Source organism: Balaenoptera musculus, chromosome 6 (genome assembly GCF_009873245.2).
Source record: "Balaenoptera musculus isolate JJ_BM4_2016_0621 chromosome 6, mBalMus1.pri.v3, whole genome shotgun sequence".
Taxonomy (NCBI): Eukaryota; Metazoa; Chordata; class Mammalia; order Artiodactyla; family Balaenopteridae; genus Balaenoptera; species Balaenoptera musculus.
In genome coordinates this window covers 46,439,574-46,460,939 of record NC_045790.1, presented here as the reverse complement: position 1 = coordinate 46,460,939, position 21,366 = coordinate 46,439,574, and the positions used below count along the sequence as shown (strand labels likewise).

The 21,366-nt window shown below is 37.1% G+C and overlaps 1 protein-coding gene across 2 annotated transcripts in view; it reads left to right on the top strand.

Moving 5' to 3' along the window:
• Positions 1-21,366, top strand: part of FOCAD (focadhesin) — a 318,822-nt gene that overhangs the window by 70,307 nt on the left and 227,149 nt on the right. For both annotated transcript variants that reach the window (XM_036855059.1, XM_036855060.1), the window contains exons 6-8: positions 5,135-5,236; positions 11,103-11,307; positions 14,507-14,713. In XM_036855059.1, coding sequence (XP_036710954.1) covers positions 5,135-5,236; positions 11,103-11,307; positions 14,507-14,713 — 514 coding nt within the window. The remainder of the gene's footprint in view (positions 1-5,134; positions 5,237-11,102; positions 11,308-14,506; positions 14,714-21,366) is intronic.

Sequence of the window (21,366 nt, the reverse complement as noted above, 5' to 3'; positions counted from 1 at the left end):
AAAAAATATAGGATGCTTTATTTCTTTGAGATAAAAATAGGAGACCTCTGTTTTGAGGCCTTAGATTTTATTAGACGTTGGCCTTAAAGCCATTTAAGCTTGGCATAGAATTATTAATAGTTGAGAGCCATCTTTATTGGTTTCTGCCTTTACAGGATTTGGTTCCACCTGGTACCGAGCAAGATTAGGGCTTTAATGGGTGACTTGGGTTCTATAACTTTAGCACTGGAAGGTACTTAGTCTGATTCCCTCATTTTACAGATGAAGAAACTTTGCCCAAGAGAGGTTAATTCTCTTGCTTGAGATTACACAGTTTGTTGCAGAGACAGAATGTGAATTTGGAACTCTTGCCTCTTTTAATTCAATGTTTTCCCTCCACTATTTCACGTCACCTCTCCACTTCTAGTTTTTCTTCTGAGACATGGTTGTGGCAGCGTAACAGTAAATGATTTGGATGATGCTATGTAGGCCCTGCTTATATAAATAATAATAATGATTTCAGTGTCCCACATTTGTGTTTGTTTTTCATAATTGTAGAGCTTATTGTCTGTCACTGTTTGCTTTACAAGTGATCACATTGATTGTACGTTCAACCCATCTATCACTTTGAATAAAGTGTTTTAGGCAACTTACTCTTTATGCCTTGAATACCAGGTTTGGGTATAATTGACATTTTAAGGCATAACCCAGGTTTTGTTTTGGTGTTCTTTTGTACCACGTTATTTCTTTTTTTGATCAACAGTCCTTCTAATGAAGAGCAAAATTTACTTTAAATTGTGGATTCTTCCATTTACCTTGACCTTTCTCAGTTGGAGGTACTTGAAAGAAGTGAGGTACTTGAAAGAAGTGGCTAACAAGCAGTGAGTGAGAAGAAAGAAAAGAAAAATCTTGAATAATCCATTAATTTAAGAATCAATCCTTGAATATTTCAGGAGTGAACTATACTTAGCCTGATGACATTTTTTTTTTAACATCTTTATTGGAGTATAATTGCTTTCCTTATGACATTTTAAATGCTCTAGTTATAATATTTTAAATGGAAAATAACTCTATTTTCTATCATACCAAATTACCATGCATAATATTTAATGCTGTTTGTTTATTTTGGAACATGCTCCTATGTTTTGCAAAGGAATAATTTTACATTTGTTTTCCATTTTAAGTCTTCTAGTTCCTACTCTACCGTGACTCTTGTGCATCTAATGTTAATATTTGATGATTATATTTCCATAAGAACCTTCAAATTTTGAGCATGATCGATTGATTGCTTTTGGTTCAGTATAAAGAAAGATGAAGGTGGGATAATAGTCTTTTTGAATAACTCAGGGCTAGTACCATGTTTTAGTGAGTTTTGTGCCTCATAGTGCTTGCCATTTTACCTAGTGCAGTGGTTCTTAACCAGGGACAACCGTGGCCCCAGGGGACACTTGGTAATGTCTGGAGACATTTTCGATTGTCATGTGCCTAGGTTGAATGCTATTAGCATCTAGTGGGTAGAGGTCAGGAATGCTCTTAAACATCCTATAGTGCATTGAACAATGCCCACAACAAAGAATTATCTGATTCCAAATGTCAGTAGTGCCAAGATTGAGAACCCCTCATGTATGGCAGTTGCACGATAAAGTATATTGAATTAAAAACTGTGTCCATTCTATAAAGCATAAGGCTTTACATATTATTTTATATGTGTATTCACATACCAATTTGATGATTCACAAGGGAGAATTTAGCTCTTTGCTTCAAATTCATTCTTTGCTCAAAGTATTAAAACAAAATTTTGGCAATTATAATTGATTTTAGGTTAGTTGTACTCAGTTGAAATAGTATAATATTGGTAATCAATGTTAATCAGTAGTAATATTCAACGTTTTTAATTTGGACTTCCTTTCTCCCTCGAGGTTTTTAACTTCTTGGAATCAATATTGTATATTATTCCTACAATATTTCCACTTGGATCTGACATAATCAATTCTCTGGAAAAGTTAATTATCCAGATGTCTAAGTCAGTAATTAATCTGGATAAATCCCTATTTTGTATTCTTCTTAATCTCATCTTTAGAGTTTTAAGTCTGAGATACTAAATAGAATTTGCTGAACCCCAGTGCTAGCAAAGCGGGCCTTCAACTTCATGCAACAAAGCAGAGTGGGTCCCACAATTCCAGTGAGGTAGAAGCTAAATTATAACAGAGTCGTTTGCTATATATGCATCATTCCTAATCCTACTTTAAAATTACTATCTCTTACCTCTGTTGATCTGATTTAATCTGGACAAGACTGTTTTTAAAAGGAGATAGATTCTTAACAGTTTTTAAACAGGAGATAGATTCTTGACAGTTTTTGGGGGTGGGAATTTGAGGGGTGGGAAGAGTTAGGGGGTGACTTATAAGGGAAGAGTATTGCAAAGCACTTAAGTGCTTTATGATCACACAAAAACTATGTGACAACTTGCTGGATTTTCTTCTTAAATAGTTATAAATGCCACCATTAGCTGGAGGATTCATAGATGGTCGTATCTGATGCTCCTCATTTCAATATGGTGCTTGTCAGAAGGAAAACCCATAGCTAAAATAATTGCAGTTGCTGGTCTTTCCTTTTTATTCATGTTTACTTGAACATGACCTACTGAATTCGTAATCTAAGAAGTTTGGCTGATGTGACATACCTGAGAGGCTTTAAGGATTTGTAACATTTGTGTCTTCATATCTGTAGCAACTAGAGCAGAAGCAAATTCTAGATAGGTTTAACTGCCAAAGAGTTTGGAATTTGGAAATGTGATTTTGATAGGATCTTTGAGTTTTGGCATAAAAAGTCGCTTGGAGCGATCCCTTAGCAATGGCAGTAATCTGATCAGTCAGAAATAGCCTGTGCTTTAACAAACAGGAGGCTGCCAGCATGTGAAGTTAGTGTCTAATAGATTAGGTGAGGTTGAGGAGAAAATAGAGAGATGGTGTTATAATACCCAGAAACTGTGTAGTAGTGTCAGAGAGGTGTTTAACATGAGGGTTTCAGTGTGATGGATCTGCCATACTTTTCTGTTTAAGAGAGAGAAAAATCAGAAAACTTCCCAACTCCTAACCTCCCTCTTCTGTGGGTTTTTCACTTGTACCGGTTTTCAATCTGGCAACACATTGGAATTGCTGGAAGAGTTTTTAAAAATTACTAATGCATGGGCTCCACTCCTAGCAACCCCAGTATAATTGAAGCCTGGGCATTGGTATTTTAAAAAGAGCTCCACAGATGAATCAAACATGCAAGCAGGGTTGAGCACCACTGCTTTATAGCAGTGCATCAGTATTGTCTGGAGAGCTATTTATTAGGTCTGGCTGAGGCCTGAGAATTTATTGTCATTTCTAACAAGTTCCCAGGTGATGCTGATATTGCTGGTAAGGCGATCCCATTTGGAGAACCACCAAGAAGGCTGTTTTAAAAAATCATTTGGGTGTGACTGATCTTTTTCTTTTTTTAAACATTGCTAGTGCTATATTATTGGGGTAAAAATTAAGATTAAAGATAAGTATTATGCATATGATTCTTTTTATGTAAAAAAGATAGCTGCATCTATATGCTTTGAATTTTTTTTCAAATAGCATTTTTAATTTTTAAAAAAATTTGAAAAAGAATAGATACACATATATGTATAACTGAATCACTTTGCTGTACACCGGAACTAACACAACATTGTTAATCAACTACAAAATAAAATTAAAAGTTAAAAAGATAAATTAAAAAAAGAATGAAATAATGCCATTTGCAGCAACATGGATGGACCTAGAGATGATCATATAAGTGAAGTAAGTCAGACAGAGAAAGACAAATATTCTATGACATCACTTATATATGGAATCTAAAAAACAGTACGGGGACTTCCCATCGGTCCAGTGGTTAAGACTTCGCCTTCCAAAGCAAGGGGTGTGGGTTTGATCCCTGGTTGGAGAGCTAAGATCCCACATGCCTCACAGACAAAAACCAAAACATAAAACAGAAGCAAAATTGTAACAAATTCAATAAAGACTTTAAAAATGGTCCACATCAAAAAACATCTTAAAAAAAATAAAAAATAGTACGAATGAACTTATTTGCAAAACAGAAACAGACTCACAGATGTAGAAAACAAACTTATGGTTATCAAAGGGGAAGGGAGAGGGGAGGGATAAATTGGAAGTATGGGATTAATAGATGCACACTACTATATATAAAATAGGTAAATAACAAGGATTTACTGTATAGCACAGGAAACTATTCAGTATCTTGTAATAACCTATAATGGAAAAAAATTGAAAAAAAGAATATAGATATATACATGTGTATTTATGTATAACCGAATCAGTTTGCTGTACACCTGAAACTAACAATAAAAAAAGCCACATCAAAACTTTGTTTAGTACTTCATAGTTTAAAAAGCTAATGAATTTACAATTTCTAGTAGACTTTTTGAATTATTTAAAATAATTTGTGCTTTTTTCCTTTTTTTTTAAACCCCATTATATGAGGATCCTTCACATTTCAGATCTTTAATTTTATATAGTCTTTTAGGTATCTTAATCGATGTAGCCCAGATAAAAGATTTGTCCTTGTTCAACAGAAATTTCAAGAATTTATAATTTACAGAGTTTGTTATTTGATATGGGAGAAATATTTTCTTTTTTCTCACCTTAAGTATACTGGGGAAACACAGAACCATATACTGAGAAAAATGGGGGTAAGTGGGAACAGAGACGGAGAGACAGTGCTTATAGGTTGGGGCAGTGTTAGAGGAAATGGAACCTTCCAGGTTTGGAAAGAGATCAGCAAGAGGAGGAGGTGGCCAGTGATTTCCAAGAATGCAGGAATCAAGGGGATGGATATGAAAGAGCTACTGGATTGAGACGCTTGGCCAAAGTCATAGCGCTATTAAATGGCAGAGTCTGCTGTCAAATTTGGGTCTCTAAGACCCAGGTTTATTCTCTTTTCTGGAAAAGAATTAGATATAGGAAAAACATAGTTCTAATGAGCCAACTCTGCAACAAATGCAGCAAAGGATAGTTTTGTGACAATTTTGAATCTAGATGGTAGTGGCTTTTTTGTAGCTATATTTAGATATTAAGAAGGTGTAGTCCTGAAATGACAGCTTCCAACGTGACTTTCTGTTTTTCAGAAACCATCCTCAGCCTTTGATCACTGTGCTTGAACACAGACCTGATTGCTGGCCAGTACTTTTGCAACAGCTGACAACTTTTTTCCAGCAATGCCCTGAAAGGTAATGTAAAATGAAATAAATGAGGGAGATGAATAGTATATGCTAATTTTAGAGTTTTTCTTTTAAGCTGCTTTGACTGTAATGTTTTCTCCTGAAGCAAAGAAATGTCTTAGAGCAGGATATAGTTTTCTATTTTCTTTTTAAGAGTAAGAGAAAAAAATCCTACCAGATTTACTGATTGTTGAAATATTGACTATGAGAAAAGCTATTATTAAATAAGCTAAGCATTGGTTAGTTGGGAAAGTTGATTGGAAATATTTGGTAAACTACTACGTGGTACATATGGAAGACAGGTTCTTCCCTCTGGAAATTGATTAGTGAGTTAATCTCTCCATTAGAAACCAGTGCCAGTTGGGATTAAGCAGTCCTGCCAACTGGGACCAGATAGCTGCCATATGTGCAGTTAGTTTAGCTTCACCAAGGCCTTCTGCCTTCTGATGGTCCTCAAAGCTTTCTCACATCCTTATTACTATGGCTCTGGCTCAGGCGGTCATCTCTTACTGTGGCTATTGCCACCTATTCCTAACTGGCATCTCTGCCTCCGATCTCATCCTGCTCAAGGCCGTTCTCTAAGCATCCATCAGGGTGACGCATCAAGAGAGCAGATCTTATTGCATCACTCCCTTTCTTAAGTCGCTGCAGCTGTGATTTTCAAACTGCACTTGCAATGTATAGGCTAAGCATGGAAACACCCTCGCACCCCTTCAGCTCTTTTTCTTATAGACTATTTTTTTACGTGTTGATACCTTATGGAAGCTTTCTATTGGAAAACAATCGTTTGGTCTCTGAAATAGTTGGAAAATCCCTGGGCTACAGGACGAAATCTATTGTGTCATGCTAGGCTCTGTGTATGATCTGTTTCACCAATTTTATTTTCTCCTATCTTTATCTCATAATTTATGAATTATGTATTTCAGCAATACACCGACTTGCTTTGGTTCCACACAGGAAACAGTGCTGTTTCCTCGCCTCTGTGCTTTTGCTTATTAGTATCTATCTTACTCTCTTGAATCTCATCCCAGCCCTTTTCTGACTAATACCCTAGCCCTTTCTTGATTAATTTCTCTATTTTAAATCTCTGTTTAGGGACTTGCCTGGTGGTCTAGAGGTTAAGACTCTGCGCTTCCACTGCAAGGGGCATGGGTTTGATTCCTGGTTGGGGAATTAAGATCCCACATGCTGTGTGGTGTGGCCACAAAACTAAAAAAAAAAAAATCTCTGTTTAGGTATTGTCTCTCCTAGGAAGTGTTTACTTACCACAGGCTGAATTAGGTGTCTCTTTTACATGCTCCCTTAGTAACTTCAGTTGTGATTTCTAACATCATTATACTTACTGCATGGTCTTATAATTATTCTCCTCCATTAACTGTGAAACTTTCTTACTTTCTTGAGGACAGGGACTGTGTCTCAGTATTCTTCGTATTAATAATGACTGGCACATTTTTGGGTGCTTTATAAATGTTGAATTTATATCTGTATACACATGAGGCCCACAGATTGGTGGGGCCCAGGCAGTGGGTTGTAGAGTGCCTCCTAAAATATAATATCACTGCATGCTTAGTACGTCACACAAGGTCATGATGGGATGGTACCATTGTCCCATGTAATCCAATGCCTGAGTTACATTTACCACACTAGCTACGTTCATGTGTTCTTGCTCTTGAAGGTCTTAGAGTGTCCTATACATACTATGTATTAGAACATTGTTTCTGAGTCTATAACTTCAATTTTAGATGGAATTTCCAGGCAGGATATACTGCTACAGGAAGTTTTAAAGAGATATAGGGAAACTTGTAATCATCTGCCAGTGATAAAAGTCCATGTAACAATTGACTGAATACCTTAAAATAAACATTATTATCATCCTCTCTTCCCTCACCTAGGGCTGCATTTTCAAAGGTAAGATATTAATATTTACTAAAAAAAGTCTTTGTTCATCCATGTCAGAAAGCAAAAATAACAAATTTATAAACATTTGTTTAATGAAGTTTCTCTTGTTAAATAGATTGGGATACTTTATAAAAGATGTTGCTGCTGATGTGCCATATTTGTTATTAAGCTTGTTTTTAGGGTAATCCTTACAAATATCTCTCTTTTCCAATGCTTTAGTTAGTCAGCAAGTAATTAACTTACTTTCTGGTTGTTTCATTTCAAAGGAGTATTATTTTGGAATTTGGAAGTAGTTCTTCTAATGATGTATGTCCAGATAGTCGTAAGGAGACGAGATTATTAATTGAGTTTGGTTTATTTATGGATAAGCTTTCATTGACTTATTCCTTTCATTTGAGTTCTGGAGTGTTAGAGTATGCTATCTAGAGCTTTTAAGAAGTTTTAAATTATTTTATATTTATTTGCAAAGAATAATTACAGTTGTCTCATTTCTACTTTTGCACTATGAGATGGTTCTTTGCAGGATGAAATTGATCACTGCTTGCATTTTCAGCAGACTGTTAGTTTCTTGAGATTTAATTTTAGAGTAAGTTAACTTAGTTTTTACACTGTCATTTAGAAGGTAATGAAGGAAGTTTGGTAATTTAATAAGAATATAAATAGTGATTCACAACTATAGGAAGGAGGCAAAATGTTGTGACAATAGCTTGTATTCTAGCTCTTTCTGTGTTAGGAATTGTTGATTAGAGTTGCTGGGTTCACTTTTTTTTTTTTTTTGAAAAGTCTATATGCTGTATAATTCCATTTACATAACATTCTGGAAAATGTAAAACTATAGAGTGGCAAACAGATTAGTGCTTTCTAGGGGTTTGTTGGGGGGAGGGTGGTAGGGTTAAAAAGGTGAAATACAGAGGATTTTTAAGGCAGTAAAAGTATTTCATATGACATTGTAATGGTGGATACATGATACTATGCATTTATCAATACCCATAGAATTTTACAGCACAAAAAATGAACTTTAATGTATGCAAATATATGTGTGTGTGTGTGTGTGTGTGTGTATGTATATATATATATCCCAGAAATGGAGTGAAAGATCCCAGGAATGAAAAAAGGAATGAGCTATCAAGTCACACAAAGAATATAGCTGTATTACAAACTGTATTACAAATGTGGGAAAAAACCTCGCTGGAGGTGGTAGAGTAGACAGGTGCTAGCCTAAATGTATGGGTTCACTTTTAATAGAATGTATCAACAGATGTCCTGAAATAGCAGTGTATCTTCGTGCTAGATTTTTGGGGGCATGGTTCTCCAGTTAAATTCTGCACTGATTTGTAGAAGGCCTGTGGTGTTAAGACTTCCCCATTATAGAACCGAGAATTGGGTAAATTGACAATGATGTCAAGGTCTTTAGGGCTGGATACTTCAAGATTATCTAGTCTAACACATAGTTTTTCAGATGAGGGAACTAAGGAGAGCAACATTAAATGACTTGCTCAAGGTCACATGGCTAGTGGCAGAGTTGGGCCCAAAGGCTCAGTGTTTTGATTTTCATTCCAAGTCTTTTCCCACTGCTACTCCATCCTTGGTGAACATATATGAAAGCCTTGTGTGTAGATACATGCACAATTGGTTGCATTTTTAAACATTCTTAATCACTTTGGGATTTCAGGTTATCTGTTTTATTATTTCCCTTTTCTCCTTAAGCCCTGTTAATTGCATACCCCACTGCAGTGATAGTAGATCATCAGATACCACATAGGAAATGCAAAATCTAAAATCAGGACAGATTAAGCCACAGAGATTTTTAAAAAGTATATTGTCCTAGGAAAGCTCAACATTATGCTCCTGATGTCAAATATTAACAGCATCTTGGAAATATATTTCTTTGTATGAACCTTGCATTTCACCTTCAGCATTTCAAAGTAGGAGAAAACTGATAAGCTATTCATGGATGTTTTTGACACCTGGCTAGTATTTATTCTTTGGGGAGTACATTATTAGAGAGAGATGGAGGAACAATGTTTCTTAAATCTCTTTTCTGCTCCATATTCTAACCCATACATACATTGTCTACTTGCTTAATCTATGAAACTTTTTTTAGTTTCCTAAAGCGGGTGGTGTGGTGAAGCCATATGTTTCATAATTATGAACTCACAAGTCTTCTTGTTTTTTATGGATTGTGTAAGTGTTTGTGCTCATGAGAAAAAAAAAAATCCCTCCGGATTGTGAGCTCCATCAGAGCATGGATTTCATCTGTTTTTCTTTCTTGCTTGGTTTCTAGCACATAGAAGAGTGAATGGTATACTGTAGGAACTCAGAAATTTTGTCAAGCGAATAAATGAATGAATGAATAGATTAAATCTTATCAATTTGGTAACTTTTTAATTTTTATTAACATTAACGGTGTTTTGAAATCACATTGCTCTGGGATGTATAGTATTATAAAATTATGTTGTCAAGCATAACTCAAATGCCATTTCCTCCAATAAGTATTGCACTTTATACCTTTCTTTTAGCAGTTTTCACTTTCTATTCTCTAGTCCAGAAACAGAGCTGATTGTCCCTGTTAGACTATATGCTTCTAAAGGATAGATAATGCCTGGTTCATCTTTGTATATTATCTAGTACTAACTTATGTATAATCAATATGAAAAATATTAAAATTGTGATATTTAATCGATGCATGCTAATTGTAAATCTACTCTATATCTTAGTGTAAATGAATCGATTAATTTAATGATTGAGCATTTCTTTGAGGGCCTAGTGTGTACAGTTATTTGGGATACAGCATTAAACAGAAATCCATGGTTCATGCCCTCATTGGCTTATAGTCTGTCAGGGGATGGAGATATTAAATAAAAAATGACAATAAAGTCATTATCCTGTGCAAGCACATAATGGGGATCTGACCAAGGCTAGGTATCAGGGAAGGCCCTCAGGAAGTCATTTTAAAGGGAGAACTGAAAGATGATAGAAATTAGGCAGAGGATGATAGAAATTAGGGAGAAAGGGGAGAGTATTATAGGTAGATGGAACAGCAGGTGAGAAGAAAGCCCAGATGGCTTGATTAGAGATCTGAAAGAAGTTTAGTGTAGTTCAGTGGAGAGTGGAGAAAAGCAAGAAATGAGACTGGAAAGAGGCCAAATTATGAAGGGTTTGTGAATTGGGCTAAGTACTTTATCTTAAGCATAAATTTTTTCAAGCTGATTAATGACATGATCAAATTTTTATATCTGAAAGGTCATTCTGGCATTTTAGTGTCTTTGGACTTGGAGTTATTGGGATGTATTGTAATCTAAATAGATCCGAAAGATTTGTAAAGTCTTCCTCCTCTGAGTGGGAAGAACTTAAGAGGAGGGACTTGACAAATTACTTTACTTCTCTCTGCCTCAGTTTCTGTATCTGCATAATGGGATAATAATATTTTTATTTCATAGGGTTGTGGTGAGGGTTGATTGAGTTTAAACGCATAAAGTGCAGTAACTTGCACACTCTGAGTGCTAACAAGTTGACAAGTAAATGTTAACTGTTATCATCATCTTCTTGGGATGTCTGTGTCTTTGTTTTACATAGGACCTCACCTGTCGAGTTTTTCCAAAAATGCATGCATACTCCTGGAAAAATGGATCCTAACATCTATAATTCTAAAAGGTTCTCTGATGATTCTGGTGTTCACCAAAGACTGGTCCTGGAGATGTAGATGCTATTCTAGTGTGCAAGTAGAGGCCCTCTTAGTCCTGGGCATCAAGCTTGTGGGTTCCAGGTGTTGAGTCATTCTCCCCAGTGTACAAAGAACTGTTTGGCATGGGTTTAGGTGGGTCATGGTGGAATAGAAGAGTCATGAAAAAAAGATACACTCAATGGTATCATAGTTATGATATGTCATGAACTCTAAGTTGATGTTTGACACTTACTTGCTTGGTACTCTGTTTAACTCAGTTACTGGCTTATGCATTACATGACTTACTTGCAGGTCAGAAGTTTCATGTATCCAAATAATGGCACCGTTTCTATGGTATCTATATTGTGAACCATCCCAGTTACAAGAATATGCTAAACTCCGACTAGCTCTGCTCAAAGTCTTACTTCACCCCCGGGTTCTTTGTGACAAAGAACAACCATCAATATTGGAACAACAGATACTACAACTGTGTTGTGACATGGTTCCATGTTTGCAGGTAAGGCCTTTCCTCCTCCTTCACTAATATAGCACCAGCATTAGTAAGTGGTGATTGTTATTGTTGTACATAAAATAGAGCCCATGTGATCTGGCAAACGGCTCTAGAAATGCTTGCAGGGTTTTGGAGATGATGAAGGAAACAAATCTAGATTTCACTTTAATATATACAGTGTTAACTAAATTCGCAGAAATATAAATCAACATAGTCCATTTTAGGATTAGTAGGAATGAAAACTATAAGAAAGACTTCTCAGGGAAAATAATTTTGCATTGAGTTTTTCCTTGTGCTGGAGACTGAGAGGGTTATAAGGAAAAAAAAAGTCCTCTTTGTGTAAGTTTGGAAAAAAGGCATCTCTCTGGGCAGATGCAGCCCTAGGGACGCAGGGCTTGACCAGCTGACTGCTGACTAGATTCCAGTTTTCACAAGTCCCCTTACAGTATATGTGGTGACCCTGATGGATCCTGCTCTTGGGAAGACCACAGTCTAGTAAGAGAGCTAAAACAAGTATATATATTCTTACAATTCAGAGTAGATGGATGAAGTATTTTATCCATACAGAGGTATGGATAAAATGCTTAGGGAATTCAGGGGAGAGATAAATTTGAGCTAATGTCTCTATAACTACAGATTTAAAAAAAAATTCCAGTTGCCAGCTTGCTGTGATTTGAGTGTAGTGATTCATGTATCCCATCCCACCATCTAGGTTTGTTGTTTGCCTGGAATCTGAACATCATGCTGCTTAGCTGATGGAGGGAATCTGTGATTATTTTTCAAGGTGATCACTTGAGGTCACAGATGACCTGTTTTAAGTTTGTGTTAGCAAGGAGTCACTAGAGTGACTCTTTTACAGCTCATAAATAGGCTTTCCTGTAACCAAGGCAGAGAAAAGTTAATTCAAGTGAATTCTCCTGTGGCTTTTCCAAAGCTTTTGTTTTGTGTGGGCAATAAAGCAATGTATAGGCGGATGTCTTGAACTAGCGTACAGTTTTTCCATACGATGCTTGCATTACCCTGTTCTGTGCTCTTTGGTAGATGTTTGCCTTCATCGTCATCAAACTGTATTGACAAGCCTAAATACTTCTAGAAGTGTGCTCTGTGCAGTATTTCTGGAAATCTGTGGCTTGTTAACATAGTCAAGATAGGTGAGGAAAAAAAGAGATCCATCATTTGGAACTAATGGGACTAGTGACATAAATACATTTAATATTAACAAATCAACTTTATTGGAATGAAGAATTTGAGAGTTGGGAGGGGTCTTAGTGGCAATGTCATCCATTTTCCCACGGGTTATAGGTAGTTCTTATCCTCTCTGAGAGACGACCATCCCACGACTAATTAAATATTTTAATGATAGGAAGCATGCTATTTTGCAAGGCAACCATTTATTATTATTTTTTTTAGCAAGTACTTCTAATTGACCTGTATTTTCCTAAGATTACCCGTTAGTCCCCTTTCTTCTCAGAACAAAGCAAAATAAGCTTTTTAAAAAGCCCATCTGCATCCTATCTTGTGTTCTCTCTTCCTTCCTTTTCTTCCCTTTCATCCTTTACTCCCTCCCTCCCTCCTTTCTTTTCTTCATCAGTTTCTTTACTTCTCCACATGAAATGGTTTTGAGTTTTCACTGTTATTTGCAAGGAATTCTCTAGTTTATTGGTGTTGAGAATGTGTCACTATGAAATGTTCTTCTTAGAGCTGAATACAGTAGTATAGATGTGGTCTGATCCATACTGAGCATTTCAATACCATCATGTTAATTAAAATTTTTTTTCCTGAGAAATAGCTGTCAACCCTATTGACCCATAGGTCAATGAGATGATGGTCAGTGAAACTCCTGTTCCTTTTTCTTCTCACTCCAATTGTTCTTCCATTTTGTATTTATGGAATTGTCTTTTTCTGGACTTAACCTGCCTTGAACTTCACTGTTGACTTTGGTCCCAGTAGTTCTTTTTAATTGTGACTCTTGTCATCTCACATATTATTCATTGCACATGTTCTATTTCTACATAAAGAGAAGCCATTACTTACAAAGTATTCTTGTTAAGAATTTTGGTAATGTTAAAGATTAGAGAGCCTTTAATGCTAAGTTGCTGAGGTTGTCTTTCAAAAATTTTTTTTATCACGGAAAATTTCAAGTATGTACAAAAAAATGCACTCAAGGAAATATATTGTCAAATAAACATGGGGCTTTACTTTGTTTTAAATTCCTTTCTTTTCTTGGTGGCCTTTTGCCTTTGCCATTGTATATTTGCAAAAGAATGAAATAATTTAGCTACTGAACTGTTCACATTTATTTTTTATAACTTAAGTATTCTCTGCTGTCTCCTCCCCTTGATCTTTTAATAGTTTTTTTTCTTCTTGTTTGTTCAGAATTAACTTCTCTCTCTGTGTATAACATATAGTCATTTTGGGTTATTATGGTGGTAACGACTGGTGAAAGGTACAGCTGGTTAACTGTAGGCTTTCCTCTTGATGAATTTAACAGACACAAGGCTTCTGATTGAAGCAGATGGTTCATTGTTTGTAATCTCTGGGAAATGCCAGTGTGTCTGTGAGCAGGACCATATCCTTAATACTAACTCCAGAATTTTGATCAGAACAGCTGGGTTTGAATTGAATTGGGATTTTCAAGAGCACCCAAGTCCTTCCTATCTAATACATTAGCCAGTTGAGAAGACACTACCATTTGAATGTCATCTTTCACTACATCTGCCAAGTGTGGAAATGATGCTCTCAGTTAAGGTTGTCTGAGCAAATTTCGTTCAGATGAAGGGCTTAGCAGTGCATTAGAATAACACGCCGACCCTTTTCTTCCAGGTAGCTATGCTGAAATTATAGAAAGGAGAGTCCATTTGGAGAACTCAGAACCAACTTTAATTAATTTCCTTCAACATGTTGGTACTGTCATGTAATTTGTCTTTAAAAATCTGCACTCAGAGTTGTTAGAAAAATAAATGAAAAGAATTTGTGCCAGCCAGCAGTAACAAAAACAGTAGCAAATTGTGTTTTGGTTAGTGACAAAAGGAGAAAGCAGAGTTGTATGGTTTAACTCTCTCTGAGTTACATAAATTTCTTCATCCATTTTAAGTCTTTATAGGTTTAGAGGAAAAAAAATTTATTGGTAAAGCTTCTTGTATAAGCTAAAATTATCCTTTGGTTTGTGTATTATTTTAATATCACAAGATTGTTTCTCAAACAGATAAGAGATTTGATACAGACAACAGAAGTGATGCTGTTTATCGAAGAAGTATATTTAAGCCTTTTGCGTCATCCTGTTTTCTGGAAAATTCGGCTTATCCAGATGACTCTTCAGCTGCTGTGTGTCTGTGAAGTCAGCTTAAACATAACTGGGGAATGCTCATCTTTAATTCACCTTTTAGAACACAGTGTTGAACTTCTGAAGGAGGTAAGGATAGTAAGAAGTTTTAATGTCAATTATCACTTAAGTAGGTCTTTTAGTAACAGGGTGGGTGTACTCTCTTACTTTCTTGCATATCAAAGGTGTTTTGATCTAATACTATTAGATCATACTAGTAATGCATCAATAGTACTACTATCATTTATTATAAAAATGAGTCATTAAATACTCTTTGGAGCATCAGTTAAGGGTCTACCACTGTGGTATTTTTTCATTTATTCATGTAGAACACAAGTATTGAACACTTATATGCTACACCCTATAGAAGAATTCAGTTGACCCTTGAACAACTTAGGAATTAGGGGTGCCAATCCTCATATAACTTTACAGTCGGCTCTCCCTATCTGGGGTTCTGCATCCGTTGATTCAACCAACCGCTGATTGTGTAGTACTGTAGTACATATCTATCGACAAAAATCCATGTACAAGTGGACCTGTGCAGTTCAAACCCATGTGTTATTCAAGGGCCACTTGTACTTAGATGAAATGGCCATTCTGTGACCTCAAGGGGCTTACAAACATGCAAATAAATAATTGTAGTACAATAAGGTAAATTGCTTGTATGGGGGTATATTTAAAGTACAATGGGAGCACAACTTAAGGGAGGTAGGGCATGAGTTCAGATTTGAGGAAGTCTGAGTAGGAGTTTGCTTGGTACAAACCAGAGGCTGGGAAGGCATTCCAGCTGCTGGAACAGCATGTGCCCAGGCACAGAAACGTGAGCGAGCAGGCAGGCATGGCTTGTTCAGAAAAAAAGTGTTGAGTGTTGCCAAAGGATTAAGGTGTAAGAGATAAGGCTGGGCCTATCATGAAGGGTCTTCCATACCACACAAATGAGCTTACATCTTATCTTCTAGGCAGTGGCTTGCTACGGAAGACCTTTCAGCAAAGAGGTGCCCTCATATTTTTGTGTGTGGAAGATCATTCTGGTGGGAGAGTGGAGGAGGGTTTAGAGCAGAGCGACACTAATAGGGCAGGAAGTGAGGAGGGATGTCTTAGACTGCTAGGGCTGCCTTAACAAAATATCACAGACTGAGTGGCTTAAACAACAGAAATTTATTTCTCACAGTTCTGAAGACTAGGAAGTCCAAGATGAGGGTGCCGGCCAATTTGATTCCTAGTAAGGGCTCTCTCTCTTCCTGGCTTGAAGAAGGCTGCTCTCTCACTGTGTCCTCACAAAGCGGAGAGAGAGCAAGAATGAGGTCTCTATTGTTTCTTCTTATAAGAACACTAATCCTTGTGTTTTAAGGCCCCACCCTTGTGATCTCATTTAACTAATTACTTCCTTACCCCAAATACAGTCAATTGGCACTTAGGGCTTCAACGTATGTATTTTGGTAGGGGGGATCTCAGTCCATGGCAGGGGCTAATTAGGGAAATTAGAACAGGAAAAGAGAAATATGGGACGTGAAATCAATAGGGCTTTGTGGTTGATTACATTGTCAAGGAGAAGGTCCTCGGTAGAGTCTCAGCTTTTTCTTTTGGGCAACTGGATGGTGCCGTTCACTTGAGAAATGGTAGCTGATGCTGAAGGGAAGATGATAAATTTAGTTTTAGACATGCTTGGTTTGAGGTATGCATGGGTCATAGATGGATATATGGTTTTAGAATTCAGGATAGAAGCCTAGGCTAAAGGTATAGACTTGTAAATAGATTTCTACTTTGGGGTGGAAGTTTTAACCGTGGACTTCATGACAGGGCTTGGGATAGAATTCCAGGGGCTGTTAATATTTGAAGTGTACTGATAAAGAGAAGTCTGAGAAAGTACAGCTAGAAGGATTGTATAACAAGCAGAAGAGACAGATGACCATTCCCCCTTTTGAGATACTCCATCCCATGTCATCTGTCTCAGACATGAAAATCAAGGGAAGGAATATCTCAAAAAGGGGAATGGTCAACAGTGTCCTGGGGAGAGGATTTAAGTACGGGATAGAAAGTCCCCTTAGGATCCAGCAAGTAGAAATTTATTGTTCATATTAGAGGAAGCAGTTTCAGCAGAGTGATGGTGATAGGAACCAAATTGGAATAAGGGAGTGAATGGTAACTGAGGAAACAGAGAAAGTGAGTGTAGATTTTGGTGGGAGGTGGGAGCCAAGGAAGGCTCAAGTAAATCTTTTGTAGTTTTGTGACTAGCATGGTTACATGGATGCTGGGACTTTATATATAATATTATATAATGATATATTTGTGTTATGTTAATATTGTATATATTATCTAGTATAATAGTAATATATATAGCAATATTAAAAATTTGTGTTATAATATTATACATATTATCTATTAGATATAATAGTAATATATAGTAACACATAATATATGGTAATATATATGTTATAAATTATATAATTAATATAATAAAATAATAATGTCATTCCTATTCAGATGTTTATATCTATTATATATAGTTATACCTATTAGATATAGCTATAATAATAGATAATATATTGATATGTATTATTATACTAATAATACAAAAATATATAGAAAATATTATATAGATAATATTGTATAGTTAAATTACTTGGAATTGCCTCTCTTAACCATAAATGTAATGTACTTAACAGGTAAATCCCATAATGTTCCTTTGTGTTTGTGTAGATTTATGTGAGTAGTAGACAGTTTTTTACGGCAGACACTTTGCTATAGCAGTTAGGTGAAACAGACAAGATCTGTGACGTTTATATTCCAGTCAAATTGTTCAGACTAGAGTGCATAAAAGCCACTAGGCAGATTTTATTAAAAATGCAGGACTTCCCTGGTGGCGCAGTGGTTTAGAATCCTCCTGCCAATGCAGGGAACACCGGTTTGAGTCCTGGTCTGGGAAGATCCCACATGCCACGGACTAATTAAGCCCGTGAGCCATAACTACTGAGGCCCGCGTGCCTAGAGCCCGTGCTCCGCAACAAGAGAAGCCACTGCAATGAGAAGTCTGCTCACTGCAACGAAGAGTAGGCCCCGCTCGCTGCAACTAGAGAAAGTCCGTGCGCAGCAATGAAGACCCAACACAACCAAAATAAATAAAATTGATTCTAAAAAAAAAAAAAAAAAAAACAAATGCCTAGGGCCTACCCCTAGAGGTATTGAATTAGCAGGGCTGTGTGGGGCCCAAGCATCTGCATTTTAAACTAGTACCCTCAAATAATTTTCAATTTTTTTTTTTTTTTTTTTTTTTTGCATGTAAGGCAAACATCCTTGTAAGCATCAAACAGGGCAAGAAACAGAACTTTTCTGGCCACCCCAGAAGTTTTCCAGGAGCCCAGTCCTAATCACAACCTCCTTTCTCCCCTGACTATCCTGACTTCTATAGTAGTAGCTTCTTTACGTTTCTCTATAGTTTTACCGCCTATGTGTGTATCTGTACATATCATAATACACTTTTGGTGTGTGCATGTGTGATCTATCTTTTAGGTATCTTTTACACTAAAGATGGTCTCCTTCCATTCCTTTCCCTACCTCTTTTCTTATTGGCAGTTTGTTTACATATGGAAAAACCTGGCTTATGTGAGCTATGGAGTTTTGTACATCTTGAAATCTGCTGATTGAACCTTGTGGCTCACTTTGACATGTTTCCCAGTTAACAGGTAGTTGGCTATAGAGGCTTGATCAGATTCAGGTTTTTGTTCTGTTTTGTTTTTCATTTCTAAGACTACAGGGAATGGTGTGTTCTTTCATCAAGAAGCACATGATATATGTTGCTCTTCTTTTTATGATGTTGGTCGCTGTTGATGCTCAATGCCTAGTTCCATTAATTCATTAGGAGTTAAAGAAATGATGGTCTAATTCTATCTATTCTTCTTCATTTATTAGCTGGAATACTTCTATTAAAAGAAGTATTTGGTTCCATCTACTATTTGGTTATCCAGTGGTAGAGTTTATATAGAAAATTTCGGATAAATGCTTGACTCTTTCCCTTTACTTACTAATTTCTAAAAGTAGTGTGAACTTACAGATTTAAACATATTTGATGCAATTCAATTTCTTACAGATAATGTCCATATTAAAATTCAAATTGTCCTGTTTTTGGCCAGTAGGAATCTTTTTAAGTTGGCTCTTGAGTCCAACTTTAAAAATATTACTGATTTTTATTTATTTTTATTTTTGGCTGTGTTGGGTCTTCGTCGCTGTGTGAAGGCTTCCTCTAGTTGTGGTGAGCGGGGGCTGCTCTTCGTTGCGGTGTGAGGCCTTCTCATTGCGGTGGCTTCTCTTGCTGTGGAGCACGGGCTCTAGGCGCGTGGACTTCAGTAGCTGCGGTGCGCCGGATCTAGAGCACAGACTCAGTAGTTGTGGTGCACGAGCTTAGTTCCTCTGTGGCATGTGAGATCTTCCTGGACCACGGATTGAACCCATGTCCCCTGTATTGGCAGGCGGATTCTTAACCACTGTGCCACCAGGGAAGTCCCAAAAATATTATTGATTTTAATGTAGAATTACAGAATACTTTTATTTAGAGCAATGAAATGGTGTCTGTGGGAGAAGGTCATATTTATATTGTGTCTTCCTTCTGCCCAATATTTTAACAGTTTTAGAAGGAAGTAAAAAATATGTAGAACTGTTAAAATACTTGTGTTATGAAATTTCCTGTCTCCCAACTCTGTCCCAGTGTTTCTGAGGTGTAAAAAAAAGCCTAGGAAAATTAATTTGCAAACATATATCCTTTAGGTCTATATACCCTTTAATTTGAAACAAAATGAAGTAGAATAAATCAATCTTATTTAGAGGCTATACCTGTATTCCTATATCACTGAGTTTATCAGCTAGATATTCAATTCAAATATTACATTAACTTTTCTTTTCCCCTTTGTTCTTATTCTACTTTTATATTGGATTTATTTCATTGCACACTGAAAATGTATGTATTTCTTAGGCTACTTTAGTTTCAGTATTTGGTCTTAGTTGAACTATGTTTAGCCTTATTTAAATGATAACTTAAGGTGCTTTCCATTTCAAGCAAAATATATATACTATTTTTTTCTATAAATTTATTTATTTATTTACTTTTTATTTTTTGGCTACATCAGGTCTTTGTTGCTGCACGTGGGCTTTCTCTAGTTGCGGTGAGCGGGGGCTACACTTCGTTGCAGTGTGCGGGCTTCTCATTGCAGTGGCTTCTCTTGTTGCAGAGCATGGGCTGTAGGCGCGCGGGCTTCAGTAGTCGTGGCATGTGGGCTCAGTCGTTGTGGCACACGGGCTTAGTTGCTCCACGGCATGTGGGATCTTCCCAGACCAGGGATGGAACCTGTGTCCCTTGCACTGGCAGGCAGATTCTTAACCACTGTGCCACCAGGGAAGTCCCGAAATATATGTACTCTTTTTTTTTTTTTTAATTTATTTATTTTTATTTATTTTTTGCTGTGTTTTTGGTCTTCGTTTCTGTGGGAGGGCTTTCTCTAGTTGCGGCGAGCAGAGGCCACTCTTCATCGCGTTGCGCGGGCCTTTCACTGTCGCGGCCTCTCTTGTTGCGGAGCACAGGCTCCAGACGCGCAGGCTCAGTAGTTGTGGCTCACGGGCCCAGTTGCTCCGTGGCATGTGGGATCTTCCCAGACCAGGGCTCGAACCCGTGTCCCTTGCATTGGCAGGCAGATTCTCAACCACTGCGCCACCAGGGAAGCCCCTATATGTACTCTTAACAGAAAATGATATTGATTGTGAGGAGACTAGGTAGCTCTCAAAGTGAAGAGCGCTATACATCCCAGCTTTAGTAAGGCTGGGGACCCCTGTTCCCTAACACATTGCTATCAGATGATTCAGTCCCACCCACCTTTCTTCACTGTGTATCTCAGTTTACGTTGTCAGATTCCTAGGAAAAATTATCTGATTGGCCCAGCTTGGATCAGTCAACTCTGAGCAGAGGACAGTGTAGGTAGAAAAGCCATGACATGGGATTGTGTGAGCTGGGCTGCCATTTTTGTTGTGTCTGCTTCAGACACCTCTGATGTACCTCTGATGTAGTGTGGACTCCAAGGGTTTGCTGTCATTAAGACTCCTGTGACATCTGTGGTCCAGTATAAAGGCATTTCTTTACTTCTTCAGATAGGCTCTGAGTTAGCCTTGGTTCCCCCCAGAAGTAGACCCTAAGTTTCCCTAAAGGCAAAAGCAGAACCTGGGTTTCCACAGATGCAAAGGCTTATGCAACAGGAGTTCATTTGCAGGTGTGATCTCAGGAAGCAGGTGGGAGAGAGACAAGAAGAGTGAAATATTAAAGATGAGAGAGACAATGCAAGTATTATCAAGTTGGCCACTGCTATAAGCAATCAGTTGCTCGATATCACAGAATATGCTGAGAAGTGTTATGGAATATGTCTCAGAACCTGCCAGAAGGATCCAGAATAAAGGGGGAAGCGTTTGTCCCTGGGCTTCTATTGCCAATTTGTCAAGCCTGTGGGGCTTTAACTTCCCTGTACTTCTGGATCTCTCAGTGGCCTGGGACAGGAAGCAAGAGTTACTACAGCAATAGCTGTAGTATTTGAAGTAGCACACGAGATGTCCAACACAGGCTTTTATTAAAAGAGCTCATTAAATGATACCATTCTCAGGTGTTCATTAAAAATCAGTCATTCACACAAAAAACTTGAACCTCTCAGAATTGTAAGCAATTTAAGATCATCTAGTTTAATCATTTACCATTACTTTTCCTTATTTTT